General features: G+C 36.4%; 1 protein-coding gene across 1 annotated transcript in view; it reads right to left on the bottom strand.

Annotated features, from left to right (window-relative positions):
* IDE (insulin degrading enzyme) overlaps positions 1–17296 on the bottom strand; it is a 111959-nt gene that overhangs the window by 49622 nt on the left and 45041 nt on the right. The window contains exons 5-10 of the mRNA XM_036734627.1: positions 11222–11344; positions 5981–6093; positions 5167–5329; positions 3446–3538; positions 2805–2896; positions 1593–1673 (exon numbers count right to left, since the gene is read on the bottom strand). Of these exons, the coding sequence (XP_036590522.1) occupies positions 1593–1673; positions 2805–2896; positions 3446–3538; positions 5167–5329; positions 5981–6093; positions 11222–11344 (665 nt within the window). The remainder of the gene's footprint in view (positions 1–1592; positions 1674–2804; positions 2897–3445; positions 3539–5166; positions 5330–5980; positions 6094–11221; positions 11345–17296) is intronic.

Genomic DNA, 17296 nt, shown 5'->3' with positions numbered 1-17296 from the left:
GTTTCTCAAATACTAGTTTTCTCCTCCTTCCCATGGTTTGGGGTGGCTTTGTATTTTAGATAGTTTTTGTGAGTTAGTCCCACAAACTGGTCTGTTTTAAGGCAACATTTTATTTGTTTGAACACAAATGTGAGACAGACTAGACAGCGTGCTCTAGAAAGAAAGGTTTGATGGTAAAATGCTGGCACCTACAGGGCATTTTTTTTAAAGGACTAGCTCAATTAGAGATATACTCCCCTCTGCTGGGCAAAAACTGCTGTGCCAGTAAGCCTAGTATTTTGTACTGCTGTGAATCACCTCCTTAAAGCAGATTAGAGGGAAGAATAGCCAAGGACTGAGCTAAATTAGCACCTAGATAAAATCTATACAAGGTCACAACCACAAATTGTATTCCAACATTTGGAACTAAATCTGGAAATTAGGTTCAAAATCCATCTCTGAAAATTGGACAAGTCATTTATTATCTCTGGGCCTCATTTCCCTCATCTGTAAAATGAGGGGACTGGATGATAGATGAACTACAGGATCCATAATCTTAAGGGAGTACTTAATCTGAACCATTTTCGAAGATCAACAATAACAAAAATAATTATCCAAATTTCTGCCCCACCCCAATCTAGCTGGCTCCAAAACCCTAAGTTTCCTTGAAATCAATCACCATGCTTTACTCTCCCCTCAGAGGGGCCTGGTAAAAGGCTTTGCTATATAATCTGGGAAGACTAGAGGTCTTATAAATTGTAACCACTCTGAAAAAGTTTCTATTCCTTTGGGTAGACTGGGACATGTGTCCTTCTGAGACCATGGACCTGCGTGGGACAAGCAGATGAATATTTAATTGGTAGCTCTAGAGCACAAGAATATACAGTTCCCAGGATGGTGACTTAGGCTACCTCTGGTAATGGGGTAACACAATACCATCTCACCTCTGGTCACAAAATGCTGGCAACATGGGAATCAAGCCACATACACATTTTAGGACTTTTTAAACAAAAGCAAGAGGTTTAGTCCCAACTGTTCCAGATTATTTGTTTTTGGAATAGGCTCTGGTACTCAATCTGTGATTTCATTGGCATATGGAACTTTCAGATACAGGAATTCCTTCTACAACATAGGTCAGCCCTTTCTCTGTAATTTCATAGTCTCAGATGCCCGGAATATGGACAGATTAAATGACTTGGTCAGTTTCATGCAGCCATTATATGTCGAGAAGCAAAACTTGAACTCAAGCCTTCCTGGCTCCAAGACCAGCTCTCTTATTCATTAGGCCATACTGCCACTGATACCTGTTTTAAATTTATATATGCGAAATTTTTATGTAGAAAATATGAAATTTGTATCCACAGATTAAAAAAAAAGTCAGCAGGCAAATCACTTTTTTTCTGAGAACACAGAGAATCAAAATATAGAAAGCTAAAAATTTATTGAACACCGAAGTTTTATACTGAACAGTCTCTCAGAAGTTTCCTACAACCTCATAAAACCTCTTCCATAAATCCCTTCAAATACAACATCAGAAATAAATGAAATCATCAAAATTAATATACCAAGTAACTCCAAAATATCTTACATACAATTTTAAAAAAATTACTTACATGCAGTATTCCTGCAATTTTAGATGTATAACCTCTAGGTCTCTCTTTATCTTTAAACCTAAAAGCAACAGCATTCAAATCCTAAAACAGAAAATTAATCTAATTAGGCACAGCAAAACAACTCTGATAAATACACTACCATAGAATTTTGGTTCTTATCTTTTATTCCATTTTAAATTTCACAAATTTTCTGAGTAACATCCTTTTTTGCCTAAGGTAATTTTATACGTATTTGAGGAAACATAGTCCAGAGACATAAAAATCAGATGAGAAAATAACCTTTTAAATTTCTGAAAGAACCCTGCTCACCACAAAGGACATATAACAAAAAGCAAAACTAGGCAAAAATTGAATGAAAATTTATCACTATTACACAAAAAAGTGGTGAGAAAATAGAATATCATGCAGAATGTACCAGGTGCACAGAATCTGATCTTGGTGAGCCAAGAAAAGTACACTAAAAGAAAAGAGTCCTTCTGATACAACTGTTAAAAGAAATAAGCTAACGTCTAAGCTGACTCCAGTGATCAAGATTCTGCATGGGTAAAGAAGATATCTCTCACATTAAAAATAAATGGATTTTATTAATTTAAGTCAAAGTATCTTAAAGCGGACACTTCAGAACGAAGTCACATTTTTCAAGCATGAACATCATTTGTTTCATACAATAAATAATACAACAAAAGCCAGACTGTTTCCAAGCATTAGTACTTAAAATTATTCTTAAGGGCAGGGCACACTTCAGTAATAAAATTTTGAGATAAAAAGGAAAGCTACCCCCCACTTTGGTTATCTGAAATATGTTTTATTGTTTTTCAATATTAGGTCCTGAACTTTACTAAGTAATTTACTAAATATACATCAAGCAGACTAAGAGAATTATTGTCTTTGCCAGTGGTACTGGGACTTATAGCCAGGGCATAGTAGCACAGGGATTGAGAGGTACCACAGCTCAGTAAAAACTAGGTTTCTTCTGAGGGAGGGTTTTGGTTCCTTCTTTCCCCTTGGGAAGCTTATAAGTTAATTGGGCCTCAGGCAAGTAACAACAAGGCTTAGGAAACACTATAGCTCATCTACCACTATTCAAAATTAAAAAAAAAAATTCAAATTTCAGCTGGGTTACTGATGAGTTTCAATCTAAATTAATTCACACGTATTGGTTGTAAAATATAGATAAGCTCCTTAAAAAAAAATTTGGTGAAACAAATGTACCTTGCACTCTTGGAAAACCCATTCTTGAGGTCCTTCTGTACGTAACTTCTGAATGTATTGAAACATGTGCAAAATTATATCTTCAACATGTACTGGAAAAAAGGGGCACACTTAAAAATCGTTCAGTCCTTGTATCCTTCAAATCCGTGAGCCCACTCCTAAGGTAAAGTAAGGCAAGTAGAATATGGTCCCTCTTAGAAATGAAGTCCTCACCTCCCAGCAATCGGTGGCATGGCCCAAGCACTCCTGTGAAGTGGTATTCTGGGCCCGTGGAATCAATAAAGTTTCAAAGGAGATGCTACAGGAGCAGCAGCCCCAGGAATACCAGCATTAGGAGATGAGAAGCAAAAGGGAAAGGAATTAAGAACATGGGCTACATACCAGCCCCCACTTCAGACTGGAAAGATAGGTTGGTTAACATGTTCCAAGAATTGTCATAGTTTTCATTTACAAGTTTTAAAAAAACACCTATGACATGAGGGCCAAGTTATATGGGAAAATCAGAAATGTGAACTTGTAAAGTACAGAAATTTGAGAGCTTATAGATTTGCAATATAAATCATATTCATGGAATAAGAGTATAAAAGAGATAAACCATGTAATATAAATTTTTATCAAAAAGTAAATGGTGTAATACTTACAAAGTCCTTCCTCAGTCAAGTCCACATTAATGATGAAAAACATAAAACCTCTGGCTCCTTCCTTTTGACCTCCTACCAGAGTGTTTACCCAACCTGCAAAGCACAAAGGAAACCAAAGTGATCTTTTCTCCCGCTTTCAATGTAGATAAATTCCATTACTCCTGATACTACAATGCATCATGCATATTATGTATGTGTGTGTGTGTGTGTGTGTGTGTGTGTATATATATATGTATATATATACACACATGCACAAGTCATGTATGCATACACACATTCTTTCTCTCTGTGTAAATCTGTCCGCCAGAGTCGTATCCTATACTCAAAACATCCCTTCTCTCTTCACCTTCCTCACAATCAAAACTTATGTGGCCAGGTTTCAGGATGGCAAGAGAACAAAACAGGGTTAAATTTTCCAAATCTAGATTATTCACACCTTCGCTTTCTCTGTTCCTATACTAGTACTATAAAATAATACTCAATAAAGCAACATAAATAAGAATACTGACTAGAATCAATTCAACGGAATCCAAGGAATACACACACACACACACACAAACTTGACAAATTTATGCTTGGTCCTACAACTTAGGCTAAGCTATTTTTGTATACTTCTATTCATCTCTCACTCCATACACATAAAAAAGGATCTTGAACCTTACTAACTTCACTGAAACAACATTGTATTGTGTGAGTTCCACCTTTTACTTTCCATCTTCTTTTCATTTCAAGGTATAAGAAAATATTAAAACCTGAATCCCTATGCTTAGCTACTAAATCCAATCAAGACAATAAAAAGAATGCAAACATCCAAAAATACCCTCCTCTAAGGGTGCTGTGGAGGGCAAAGCACATTGGTTAAAATACTGGTGGAGTAGTCAATCAGTACAATCATTTTGAAAAGTAATTTCTGTATGCAAATAAAGTAACTAAAATGTCTATGATCTTTGGCAGAGAGATTTCACTAACAGGCTTATAACCCAAGGGAGCCATTAATAAGAAAGTCACCATATACATCAATACATTTGTAGCAACACTTTTTGTGATGACAAAGAGTTTGAGGCAAGGTGGACAACCACCTATTATGTAACGATAAACAAACTGTGGTACGTGAACATACAGGAATATACTGGGCTGTAAGAAATGACAAACATTATGAATACACAGAAGCACAGAAAGATCTGTATGAAGATCTATATGAGGCAGAGTAAAGAAAGGAGAGTCAGGAAAGCAATATGCACAATGACTACAACAATATAAATGGAAACAACCACAACATAACCAAGAAATGTATGTTGCAAAATTATAAAGAATAAGCATGGCTTGAAAGAAGAGACACAAGACACTCTACCCCTTTGAAGAAGTAGAAGGTTGAGTGTGGTATACACAACATTTTCAAGCTTCTGTGATTAGTTTTGCCAATTTTTCCTTTTTTCTTTAAAAATATCATCTGTTAACAATATGGAGTGACTCTTTTGACAGGAGATGTGTAAGAAATATTGGGGGAAATTTTGATGATGCTAAAAAAAGGCATCAATAAACATTTATTTGAAAAAAAAAAATACACTCTACCAACCCCAAAGATCACATCTCAAATTTAGTCAAGTATCAAAGCAATCTCCATAGCAACCTTGGGAAAGAAATCATTGGCAAAATTAAGAACTGTGATGTTCCATATACTGGGAAATTAATATCTAAAAGTTGATTACCAAGAGACTCACCCTTTGATTTGAGTTCTGATAAGAGACTTCCAGGGCCTTCATGTCCAATAAGATGACCAAGATAATGACCAGGATTTGATTTATAATACTTCTGAAGATCAGGTATTGGAAATGTAACATATAGATTTCTAATGTCCTTAATGGGTACAACCTTGTAAAGTTGCTGAAAATAAACAAAGACATTAGGCTAGCTAAAACTCACTGAATCTAATATTCATCAACTATGAGACTATTTGTATGATTCTAAAACTTTGGGGAAAACTAAATATTATATAAATTTCAAATTCATATCAACTATAAATTGAATAAAATTAATGAGATATCGTGTTTGTAGACTTTCTTTACAATTCAACTTGCTTCACTAATCAAAAGGAACACTGGACAAAGAGGTCTGGAGATCTGTAATCCCATTCCACCCCTTATGCAACATATTTGTCTCTTTAGGTGTGTCACTTAACTTTTCTGGATCTTGGTTTACTCATTTGTAAAATGGAGATAATAATGTTTTTACCATCTACCTCATCAGGGCTGTTGTGCATATCAAATAAGATTATATAAGCAAAAGTATTCTATCACATTAAAATATTAAAAAATAAGTAATTACTGTTGGAAAGCTGAAACTTTTGGCACTGGAAAATACTACAATTTACTGAACTCTCTTCATGCTGCACTCATTACTTTTACTGTACCGGAGTAGCATTTCAAATATACCCAAATTCTGTTAATAGTATTAAAAAAAAAGGTATCTTTCTTCTACTATTCTCTAGCCAAATTCCTATAATCTCATGTTTAAGAGAAAAATATATTTACTTACCCTAAGATGCTCTTCTTGGAAAGGGTGTTCTGGAAATTCTGGTAATGGGACATTTTTGTTCTCTACTTCTGAAAACAGCTTCACAACTAGCTCAGTCAGTTCATCTAGTGACTCTGCAGAAAACAAGCCATTTGAATCATGACTTAAATTAGTGATTATCAGAAACACCTGGTATTTTAGCCAATAAAATCATAAGATAAATCCCAGCCCTAACAAGAAACTATAAAACAAAAGCACATGTGACTGTATTGAAACAAAATAACAAAATAACAGTAGGCTCTAAAATTTTTTTTTTTAGCTTAACAAAACGAAGGTGAGAAGAATACATAACCTAAGAGCAGTAAGTCTGATATCAAGTGCTGAATGACTGAGGTTTTTTCCCTACATCATCCACAATTAGAGGGCACAAACATATGAAACAAACACTTGAAGAACTTGTGTAATTATTACATTTGTTACACCTATATGTTGACAGCACCCACAATCCTTCAACGTGAAAAAATAGCAAAAATAATTAAAGTAGGAAGTTACTAGACTGCATTCTTTCTCCTGGAATCAATGACACCAGGGCACAGGCCTTCTCACAGTTGTGGCTATCTAGGGTTTCTTCTTTTGCAGGCTTGTATTCCAACATAACTATTTACCATTCGACAGATTTTGTTATTCCTTGTGTTATTTTCACATGATAAATTACAAAGAGAGTGTTAAATTAATAATTATAGTTCTAAAGAATTATTGGGTGTGCTAAAGCCCAAAATGAACCAAATCTTTAAAATGGCAGAGCCACCAAAAACCTTTTTTTTAAAAAAAGTTGTCAGGAATAAGAATAAGAAAGAGACAGACTGACCACTTGGGGAAGACGACGCAGAGAATAAAAAACCTCAAGTCCTACTATTGTTTCTTTCTCCTTTACCAAGAACAGTTTACAAACTGGAATGAGTAATACACACTCAGTTAAGATGGAATTGATGCCCAAGACATGTCAGGAACCAAAAAAAAGAACATTTAACTGTCTTAGAAAATTTGATTTTCCAGAGGCACACATTCTTCACTTATGGCTAATGAAGGAAAAAAAAAATGAAGATGTGGCCTCTCAAAATTACTTCTACCAATCACAAAGCATAAAAGAGGCACTACCCAAACCAGAATAGGATAAAATGGAATTTTAAAGTTAACGTAATATCAAGGGTTGAAAAAAATGTATTTCAAAAATCACTAACTTTGATACCAATTACCACAGGAATTTTAGTCCTTCATAAAGCTCAGTAAAATCTACTAAGAATAAAACAAGTCGAATTAACCTCATTTCATTTTTTCAGCAAGACACATGATAAAAATACACTCAAATTTTGCATATGGGATCTGAAAACCATTTCTGGCGATTCTTTCAGACAAGGTATTGAAACATGGGCCAGATAGCAATTTATAAGCTCTGTGACAGCCCAAGCATGGAGGACCCTGGTGACTTTAAAGACTGGTATGACCTGAAACATTCCAACAAACAACTCTGATAAGCAGGCAAGTCTGCAGTACAAGGTTATAACTTCTTGCTCTGATGGTTAAAAACAAGAGATGACAGAATCAAATCCCAAAATTATTTCAAAAGGCCTAAACAATGAACCAAAAATAAAAAGATGAAATTTAACAAGGACAGAACTAAGGTCTGGTGTTTAGATTTTTTTTAAATTATTGTACAAAATATGATAAAAGGAGCTAGCAATTAAACCCAAGGGTTTATTTAAACTGAGTTTATTTAACAAGAGTTTTGTACATGAGCCAGAAACACGAAAAAGATCTTAAAACAGCTAGTTAATAAGCCTTTATTAAGTGCTGGGTATGGCCAGGCATTTGTACTAACTTTGGAGATACAAACAAAAACAAAAAACAGTCAATCCTCTGAGAAGCTCACAGTCTAAAGGGGAAGACAACATAAAACAAATATGCACAAACAAGATATAAACAGGACAAATGAGAAATAATCAATAGTGAAAAGGCAGTGGCATCAAGGGGAATCAAGAAAGGTTTCTCATAAAAGATGGGATTTTAGATGAGATCCGAAAGAAACCAGGGAAGACAGGTGGTGAAGATGAGGAGGGAGACCAGGCATGAGGAAGAGACAGTGAAAATCTCCCAAGTCTGGAGATGAAGTGTCTCATTTGAGGAACAGCCAGGAGGTCAGTGTCACTGAATCACAGAGGAGAGGAAGGGGTAAGAAACCTGGAAAGGCAGGAAGGTGGCAAGTTATGGAGGACTTTGAATGCTAAACGAGGACTTTATGTTTGATCCCAGAAGTGATAAGGAAACACCAGAGACTAGTGAACAGTGGGGTAACAAGGTCAGATCTGTCCTTTTTGAATATTAATTTGACAACTGAGTGGGGGATAGACTGGAGTAGGGACATTTGAATCAGGGAGACCAGCCAAGCAGGCCACTGCAATATTCCAGGCATGAGGTGATAAGGGCCTGCAGTGTGAGAAGAGAGAAGGGGGCATACATAAGAGACGTTATGAAGAACTTGGCAACAAACTTGATATGGGAAATGAAAGAGAGTGAGGAGTTGAGAATGTTGTTTAGGGTGTGAGCCAAGATGAGTGAGGGGACAGTACCATCCTGAACAAAAACAGAAGTTCAGGAGGATAGAGAAAAAGATAATGAGTTCAGTTTTGGACATGAGAGTCTAGACGTTAGGAGAGAGAAACTCCTTGCAGTAATCTGGATTGGCACTTGGTCTGTAATTTTTAACCTTAGAAAGGTTAAGTCCTTAGTCACACAACCAAGTCTATGTCACAGACAGGATTTGAATCCATCCAGATCTTCCAGACTTCTAAGGCCATCCCTCTGGTTCACTACATCACTGGCTCCTCTCCATGAAGCTACATTAATCTAAGCACAGTGTTTTGAGGAGCATGGTTCTTCTTATGGGATTAAATCACATTTAGAATGTTCCTTTCAGCTCCAGGTGATACAAATAGAGAAGGACAATGACAAACTTGAATGTGTCAAGAGACAAGAAGACTGTGCTATAAGAGGAATGGTTAAGCGAAGATTGTTAGCCCAGAGAAGAGAAGACATCATGGTCTTTATACTCAGAAGTCAAATATTGCATGAATGGGAACCAGCCTGGTGAGGGTTCAGCAGCTCCAGTGATGATAAGACCACACATTAGTGTGATTCCCAGTTTCCTGAAAGAGGTAGTTAAGAAGTAGTCATGTGGCCATGGCCAACCTTCTGGTTAAACTTGAAGACCAGTAATAAAGTGAGTTTGGGGAGAGTTAGGGTTTGATGCCATGCCTACGGGGGGCGGGAATCATAATAGGAAAACACAAGAAAGTGGAGGCAAACAGTGTTGAAACTGTGTAAAATGACAGGAATGAAAAATATCTGCTTCTTCATATTCCTCATATAAAAAAACATATTTTACCCAAAGACTAATTAACAATTACTTAACAGAGTCTTTTAGTGCCATAAAAAAATTTCATGTTAAAAAAAATCTCATAAACAAAGTCACAATCACTTTGATTGTAATTTTAAGAAAATATACCCCCAAAATGAGATTAATGAACCATATCAACATCTGCCATGGACTACTATCAGTTAAGTATTTGATTCAAATAAAAAAATTTCCCAATGCCAGATGAATGTTTTACATTTCCATAACAATCCTGAAGATTGTTAGAACAGTTTATAACACACAATGAAATACAGTTGAAAATACATCTTTAGAACATTTAAAACCAACAATATAAACTTGACTTAGTTACATCAAGAAAGATGATTTATAAAATCTTGGATTATTACAGATGAGAGAGGGATCTTGGAGGTCTTCCAATTGAAACCTCTCATTTTAAAAATGAGAAAATTGGGCTAACTAATGGGTAGGCTAGAGTTGGAGCCCAGGCCTTTTGGTTTTAATACAAGTGTTCTTTCTACAACGTAATACCCATGACTTCTATTGCTTTTTAAAAAAAAATTTGTATATAAAGTAAACAAAGTGTTTTTAGGGAACACAAGTTTATCCTTGAAATAAAGGTCCATCATCATTTATAACAGTTTTCTTTCAATGATGCTATATGGGATGATTCCATGTAAGGCATGGTATACCACAGTCTCTGAAAGAGTTGAGGTTCAATCTTACTCAAAAGGAAACTGAAAGGTTCAGGGTGAAAAAGAGTAGGCTACAATATATAACCAATGAAGAACTGTGCAGAAGCAGCATAAAAGATGCCATCAGAGAACTGTACAACCAAAAAAGACAAGTTAAGTCTCAATAATGAGTGTGGAGGGAACTAACCCTGTAGGACCCAGTGCTGTGGAGATTCACATAAAGTAACAAGTTATACAAGACTGACTCCCAACTCAAAGAATAGTCAGATAGGCATGATAGTTAAGCCCTTTATAACACAGTTTATAGGACCAATTCCCTTCCTCTTTTCCTCTGAAAGCAACAATATTAAGTAAATATCTTATGTTTACATAACATTTTATAATTATAAAGCATTTTAGCTGCATCATTTCATTTGATCCTCATTATAATCCTAGAAGGTACTTGGTAATTAAAAAAAAATGATCCTCCACTTTGTACAGGAGGAAACTGAGGCTGAGAATTATTCAGATACTTGCCCAAAGTAACACAAACAGGAAGTGGCAGAGCCACAACATTGAGTACGGTGCTTACTCCATGCTGCGTCTAAGAAAAAAGTCTTGGGTACCAGAAAGGAAAAAAGACATTAAAAAACTCCATGTGATGGTGGTGCAATGAATATCTCTGTGCACACCATGGAAGGTGGGGGAGAACTGCTTTCGTCTTCCTTCCTAAACAGGTCGTGTCAATGTCTACAGTCTCAATAGAGGAATGAGCAAAAAATGTGTTCTAATGGAATCTCCTTCCTTAAATCCTTTGAGTGGTATATGTAAGCCAGGGTCAGCTGTTATGTTCATCGAGGTCTATGCCACAAATATGAAAACCACAGCCTGGCTAGCCAAAAGTAGTATTTTCATTGTGGGGGAACTAAAACATCTGTGTTTGCTTTAGGCATATGTTACTTCTTTCAAATTCAGCTTGGACATAAATAACTATAAATAAAATGTGTTCCAAATGCCACCATATCTCATCTTGAATACTCTCTACTTGTTCTAACCAATATTTACTTTTTAAAAGAAATAGAACACTGAGATACATTTTAAAAATTCATAACGTTACTTATACTATCTTGCTCTTCGCTAAGTTTCTGGAATGCTTACCTCGTCCCAGCACACAAATTGCCATTAAGTTGGATGAGTAATAAGTTGAATGGAATTTCAGTAATTCTTGTCTTACATCAATACCTTCTTGGGTTGGTCTTGTTTCCAAGGTATATTTGTTACCTGAAAGAAAAACATTGGTTTAAAAATGTTTTAGATAATAAAAGACAAATTTGTACTGACTCCTAAAATTAAATATTACTAGCTTTCTCTGACTGCCCCCAAACCCTCTAAACTCTATTATAGGCTTGTAATTATCATCACTAACAACACAAAAAAACCTCCTATATCTGGATAGACTCAGTCCAAGTATAGTCTAAATATAAAAATCATCTTCAGACTTCAAAGCTAATTTGCACAGAGAGCAATACAAAAGTCAAAAAAGGAAGAGAACTAAGCAAGTAAAATATTATTAATGATTATGGGATGCCCTAATCTATATGGAGGCTATTTTTCCTAATGACTTAACATACCTGATAAATATCTCATAAGTCTAAAGATTCCTCTGGTTTCAAATACTATAAATGTTTAAAGATAAAATGACATACACTCTCAAAAATTAAAAGCATTTCTACATAATAATCAAAAAACACAAAAAGTCATAATAGAAAGTGAATGAAATAACTACAAAAATGCATAAAATATCTGGGGATCATCCTCCCAAAGCATACAATAGATTTACAAACTATTCCTTGAAAAAATGAATAAAAACTTAAATAGCTGGAGTAATATTCAGAGCTTGTGGTTAAGTCATGCCAATAAAATAAAAATGACAATACTACCAAAATTAATTTACACTTTTAATGCTATGCCAATCAAATTACCAAGGAGATACTAAAGTAATCACAAAATTCATTTGGAAAAATGAAAAATCTAGATTATCAAGGGAAATGATGAAAAGAAGTAGGGACAAAGAATAGCCCTTTCAGACCTCAAATTATATTATAAGGCACTAAGCATCAAAATCTTTTAATATTAGTTAAAGAACAGAGAGATAAATCAAAGATACAGACTAGACAATGGAGATTCAGAAACAACAGAACTCAAAAATCCAGTATTTGATAAAGTGGAAAACATAAACGACCTAGGGAAATACTCATTGTTTGATTAAAAACTGCTAGGAAAATTGAAAAGCAGCATGGCAGAAGACAGACTTAGACCAACACCTTGCATCATATTCCATAATTCATTCTAAATAGATATGCAACTTCAAAATTAAAGATTAAACTATTAAAAAATTGGAAGAAAAATATCATATACCTCATCTCTTCACACCAAGGAGTAAGAGAGCTATTCCTAGCCAAACAAGACATAGAGGCAATTACAAAAAAAAAATGGATAAGTTTGATTATTTGAAACTAAAAAGGTTCTAAGCAGACAATGTATCTCGAATAAGAAGGGAAGTGGCAGGATAGGGGAAAAAATCTTTGTATCAAATTTCTCTGATAAGAGTTTGGTATTGACAATATATAAATAAAAAATATACACACACATAATATAGTCTCTCTCTCTCTCTCTCTCCCTCTCTCTCTCTCTCCAATAGTCATTCCTCAATAGATAAATGGCCAAATGAGATATACAAACAATTCTGCAAAGTATTTGCAACCACTTCGGAAAAAAAATTTTTAAAATATCAAAACAGCCCTGAGGTTTTCACTACCTCACACCCTACAAATCAGCAAAAATAACCCCAAAAATGGCAACAGTCAATGTTGGAAGGATGATGGAAGGATAAGCACACTAATACATTGTTGGTGGAGCTGTGAAATGGTACAACTATTTCCCAAAGCAATTTGGAATTATGGCAATAAAGCGACTTAAATATCCATATTCCTCTGACTCAGAGATTCCACTGCTACGTGTATACCTCCATCAAGAAGGTCATGAATAAAAAAGAGTGCTTAATATACACTTAAGAATTTTATAGCAGCACTTTTTGTGATAATAAAGAACTGCAAACAAAGTGGATGCCCATTGATTCAGAATGGATAAACGAATTGTATAGCATATGAGTTAAGTGAAATATTAATGTGCTGTAAGAAAAAATGAATACCAATAAGATACGATGTATACAATGAATGCAGAAAAAATTGCAATGATTCACATGAATTGATACAAAGGGAAGTAATCTGAACCAGGAAAACAACATATACAATGGTTACAACAATGTAAATTGAAAGAATCATAAAACAACCAAAAATGAATGGCCCAAAATTACAAAGAATAAGGATGGCCCTAAGGGGGCAAAATAAACCAAGAAAGTCTGGGAATCTGTTATATATGATGGCTCTCTGGGAGGAGAAGGGGTACAGGGAGAAATTTAGGTAACATGAAAAACAAAAGACAGGAACAAAGATTTATTTTTAGAGATTTCCCAGATGATATATCAGAAATAATATTGTTTCATCAAAATCTAGTAATAAACATCAGGCAAGGCATAAGTAGCAGAGAGATACATGCTTGACAATGGTAAGTAGAGGAAATTTCACAACCAAGCTGATTAAGTTTACTCCATATTTGTTATTTAATCTCAACTAGGCCCTCACTAGAGTAAGTCAAACCTCTTACTCTTTCCTAATTAATTCTCTATTTTATTCCACATAATGAGGTTATAACACTATAGAGAATGAAATAGATTGTATTTTAAAAGACTGGAAAAGATTTGTTATTGAAGTGGGAGATATCCCTGTGCAGAGTCAGACCATCAATTTGTCAGAGCTAAAATCAGAATTGATCAAAAAAAAAGAGAGAAAAACATACGGTACAGTTATAACAATTTAACTCTCAACAGTTTATAAACAATAATGAAACTATTACTTCATGTTCAGAATGTTCAAACTCTATCAATTCTTTTCTCAAACAAGGTATTGACAATATGGAAAAGTGAGTTTTCTTTGCAATCTACAAGTCTGGCCTTTCTTACTCTTTTCTAAAGCCTTGAGAAAGGCCTTTTGACTGAGTCCAGGTTGTACAGAACAAATACTTTTATTAGGGGGATTTGTTCTGTGCAGTTTGGATTCAGTCAAAGGGCAGCACTTGAGGACCTAGAGGGCCACATGTGGCCTCAAGGCCCACAGGTTCCCCACCCCTGTAATCTAAACCATGCTTTTCCATATATTTTTTCCCCTCACCTTTTCACACTGCTTCACTGAAGTCATTAAGAACTAAAATATATTGATTTAATTTGAAGGGTGGCTTAATTCTTAATTTCTCTATATAAAGTTTTCATTATTTTCATGATCTTCTTGTAAATATTTATCATTAGTACTGTAACACATGATAACCAATTATCCCATTAAGTATTGATTCATACTGCATGGGCATGTGAAAAAAGCCCATTCTGCTAACTCTTTTCTTTGCCTGTGAGCTATCCTTCCACTTAGCTGCAATTTCTTCCTTTCTTCTAGTTTCATTTAAAGTAAGAACGGAAAGGTTAATATGACCGAGCTCCTCTGCCCCCTTTCCCCACCCCTCTGCCACCATCACTAGACAAACAAGATTGAAGGCCATTTTTTATTTTTTGTTGTTTCATGGATCATCAGTGAGTATGGGCAAAAAAAAAATCATCAGTAAGTCATTGGTACTTCACTGAAGTTAACTAGGCTGGTACTTGGCATAGACCCAATCTGTTAAACAGGAACATACTTGATGCCTTTCCAACAGAGTTCTGCTAGCATAGTCTTTGAGAATCTAGCCTCCCCTCCATGCCATCAGAAGGCAACTTAGTATAATAAGACAGGCAAGAGAAGAAACAAGAGCACAATGTCATGAAAACCTGAAAGAATGGTCACTAATGTCAAATGCTACAGAAAGACCAAGAAGGAAGATGAATGCAAAAAGCCATCAGATCTGGAATTAAGAGATCACTGTAACTTTGGGGAATAGTTCTGATTAGATGAGAAGTCATATTGTAGAGAGCTAAGAAATAAGTGAGAAGAGAAGAAACAGAGACAATAATTATTCACAGCTTTTCCTAGCATTTGGGTTGTGAAAGGGAGGAGAAATAAAGATTGATAGCTAAAGAGAATGATAACTATTCTGGTAAGGCCATCTTCAGGATAGGGAGACTTGAGACAGTTTGTAGGCAGTACCCTGACCCCCATATGTACCCCAATACAACCCCTTTTCCCTTTTAATATCAACCTGAGACAAGAGTTCTTTTAATATTCCAGATTTGCAGCCCTTAGCAAAGATTCCTTTCTCTTGTCCCTGGGAAACATTCCATTATTTAACTGATTTCAGAGACCCATAGAATCAGAAATTAAGGAGACCTGTGAGGTTGTCTAGTCCAACTCCTTTCATTTACAAAAGGGAAAATGAACCACAGAAGACTTGCCACAGGTTGAAGCACACAGTAAGTGGCAAGACTAGAATTTGAACCCAGACAGTTTTACTCCAAACCCAGCATTCTTTTACCTGCACTAAGCTCACATGCAGCTCATCTTGCAAAATGAAAACCTGTTGTTCCCTTCTCTACCCTTGCCAAGTCTAAGAACCAAAGGCTTCTTCCTCAGTTTCATTTAAAATCTTCTTGAAACAAAGTAAGCCAAAACAGGGAAAAGGATATGACTCTAAAGTTGAAATTCTATTGTATCAGAGATGTACAGGTCTTGTTATAAACAGTCTCGCCTGCCAATTCACAATCTGGTCACCACGTTGGGAAACATCTTAATTACAGATGTGCAGCCATGATGACAGCCCAGTTCTCAAACATCTACTGCAGGAAAAAAAAAAAAAACTAAAAAACACACCAGACCAATTAATACTCAAAAAATCCAATAAGCAATTACAGTAAATGACTTCTTCCACCTTACAATCACACAAAAATCAACCAGAAGGCCATGGACTATAGGAAAGTGGGCCCACCAAAATAAGACCAGCCCTAGAGCAATTAAACGTCAGCCTTCCAGTGTGACCAAAGGTAGCCTGCAAGGCCTCTGCAACCAAATAATGCAAAAGTAAAGAGTGGCCATGACAAAACTCCAGTGTGGACCTTGGAAGCCACCTGGAGCAGCAACAGGTGTACTATGCATATCATCATGGCAGCACTTAGACTGAAACATCCCATGACCAAGGGCTCCAAAGGCCCTAACATTTTATGTTCTGAAATGAACCAGAGGTTCCTGAAGAGGGTCCAGTGCTCTGAACCTCAAAGAACCATTGAGGAGGGAGTCTAACCCCAGGACTTAGAGATCAACACAGGAACCCAGGTGACCTAGGCTGAAACCAAAAAGGACTAACTTCACTCCAAAGGGCAGCTGGAGGGAGGGGAGGAAAAAAAAAGGGCAGTCCTAACAAATCTCTAATTCAGGAACTAAGGCTGGAGAAAGGAATAAACCATAAACCAAAGAAGATACCAACCACTGCTGCAAACATGGAAAGATTAGCATGATCTAATGCAGAGTGAAGTAAGTAGAGTAAAGAAAACAATACACACAGGGCAGAGCCAAGATGATGGCTGGAAAGCAGGGACTTGCTTAAGCTCCCCCCCAAATCCCTCCAAACACCTGTAAAAAATGGCTCTGAACAAATTCTAGAGCTGTGGAACTCACAAAATAGCAGAGGAAAACTGGTCTCCAGCGCAGGAGAGCCTGGATCGTCACCAGGAAGGGTCTATCATACGGTGTTGGGAACAGAGCGCAGCCCAGCGAGGACAGACCAGACTGGGAGTCAGCCAGTGGAAACAGACCTTAAGGCAATGAACCACTGAGCTGTGGCAGTTACCAGACTTCTCAGCTCACAAACACCAAAGAGCAGGTTAGTGGGAAACTGCGGGATCCAATTCAGAGCAGTCCAGCCACCAGCCCTGGGGGTGGCAGAAGTGGTGCAATAGTGGCGGTGGCAGCAGCAGGAAGCTACTGAGGCTGCTTCCAGAGCTCCAGTGTCAGCTGCTTCCAGAGTCCCTGGCTCACATGGTGGGAGGAATCTAGTAGCGGATCAGAGCGGGAGTACAAGGAGCACTTTGTGGGCACAAAGGCAGATTCTCTTGCTGTGCCCTGCTTGGATCTGGACTGCAGTCCTGGTTGTTGGTTCTTGGGGGAGGAGAAGCGCTGCTGTGACAGAGCCTGGGGTGAT

The sequence above is a fragment of the Trichosurus vulpecula genome, chromosome 8 (assembly GCF_011100635.1).
Source record: "Trichosurus vulpecula isolate mTriVul1 chromosome 8, mTriVul1.pri, whole genome shotgun sequence".
NCBI classification, from domain to species: domain Eukaryota; kingdom Metazoa; phylum Chordata; class Mammalia; order Diprotodontia; family Phalangeridae; genus Trichosurus; species Trichosurus vulpecula.
The sequence above is the reverse complement of the archived record's forward strand: the minus strand, read 5'-3'. Positions and strand labels throughout refer to the sequence as shown.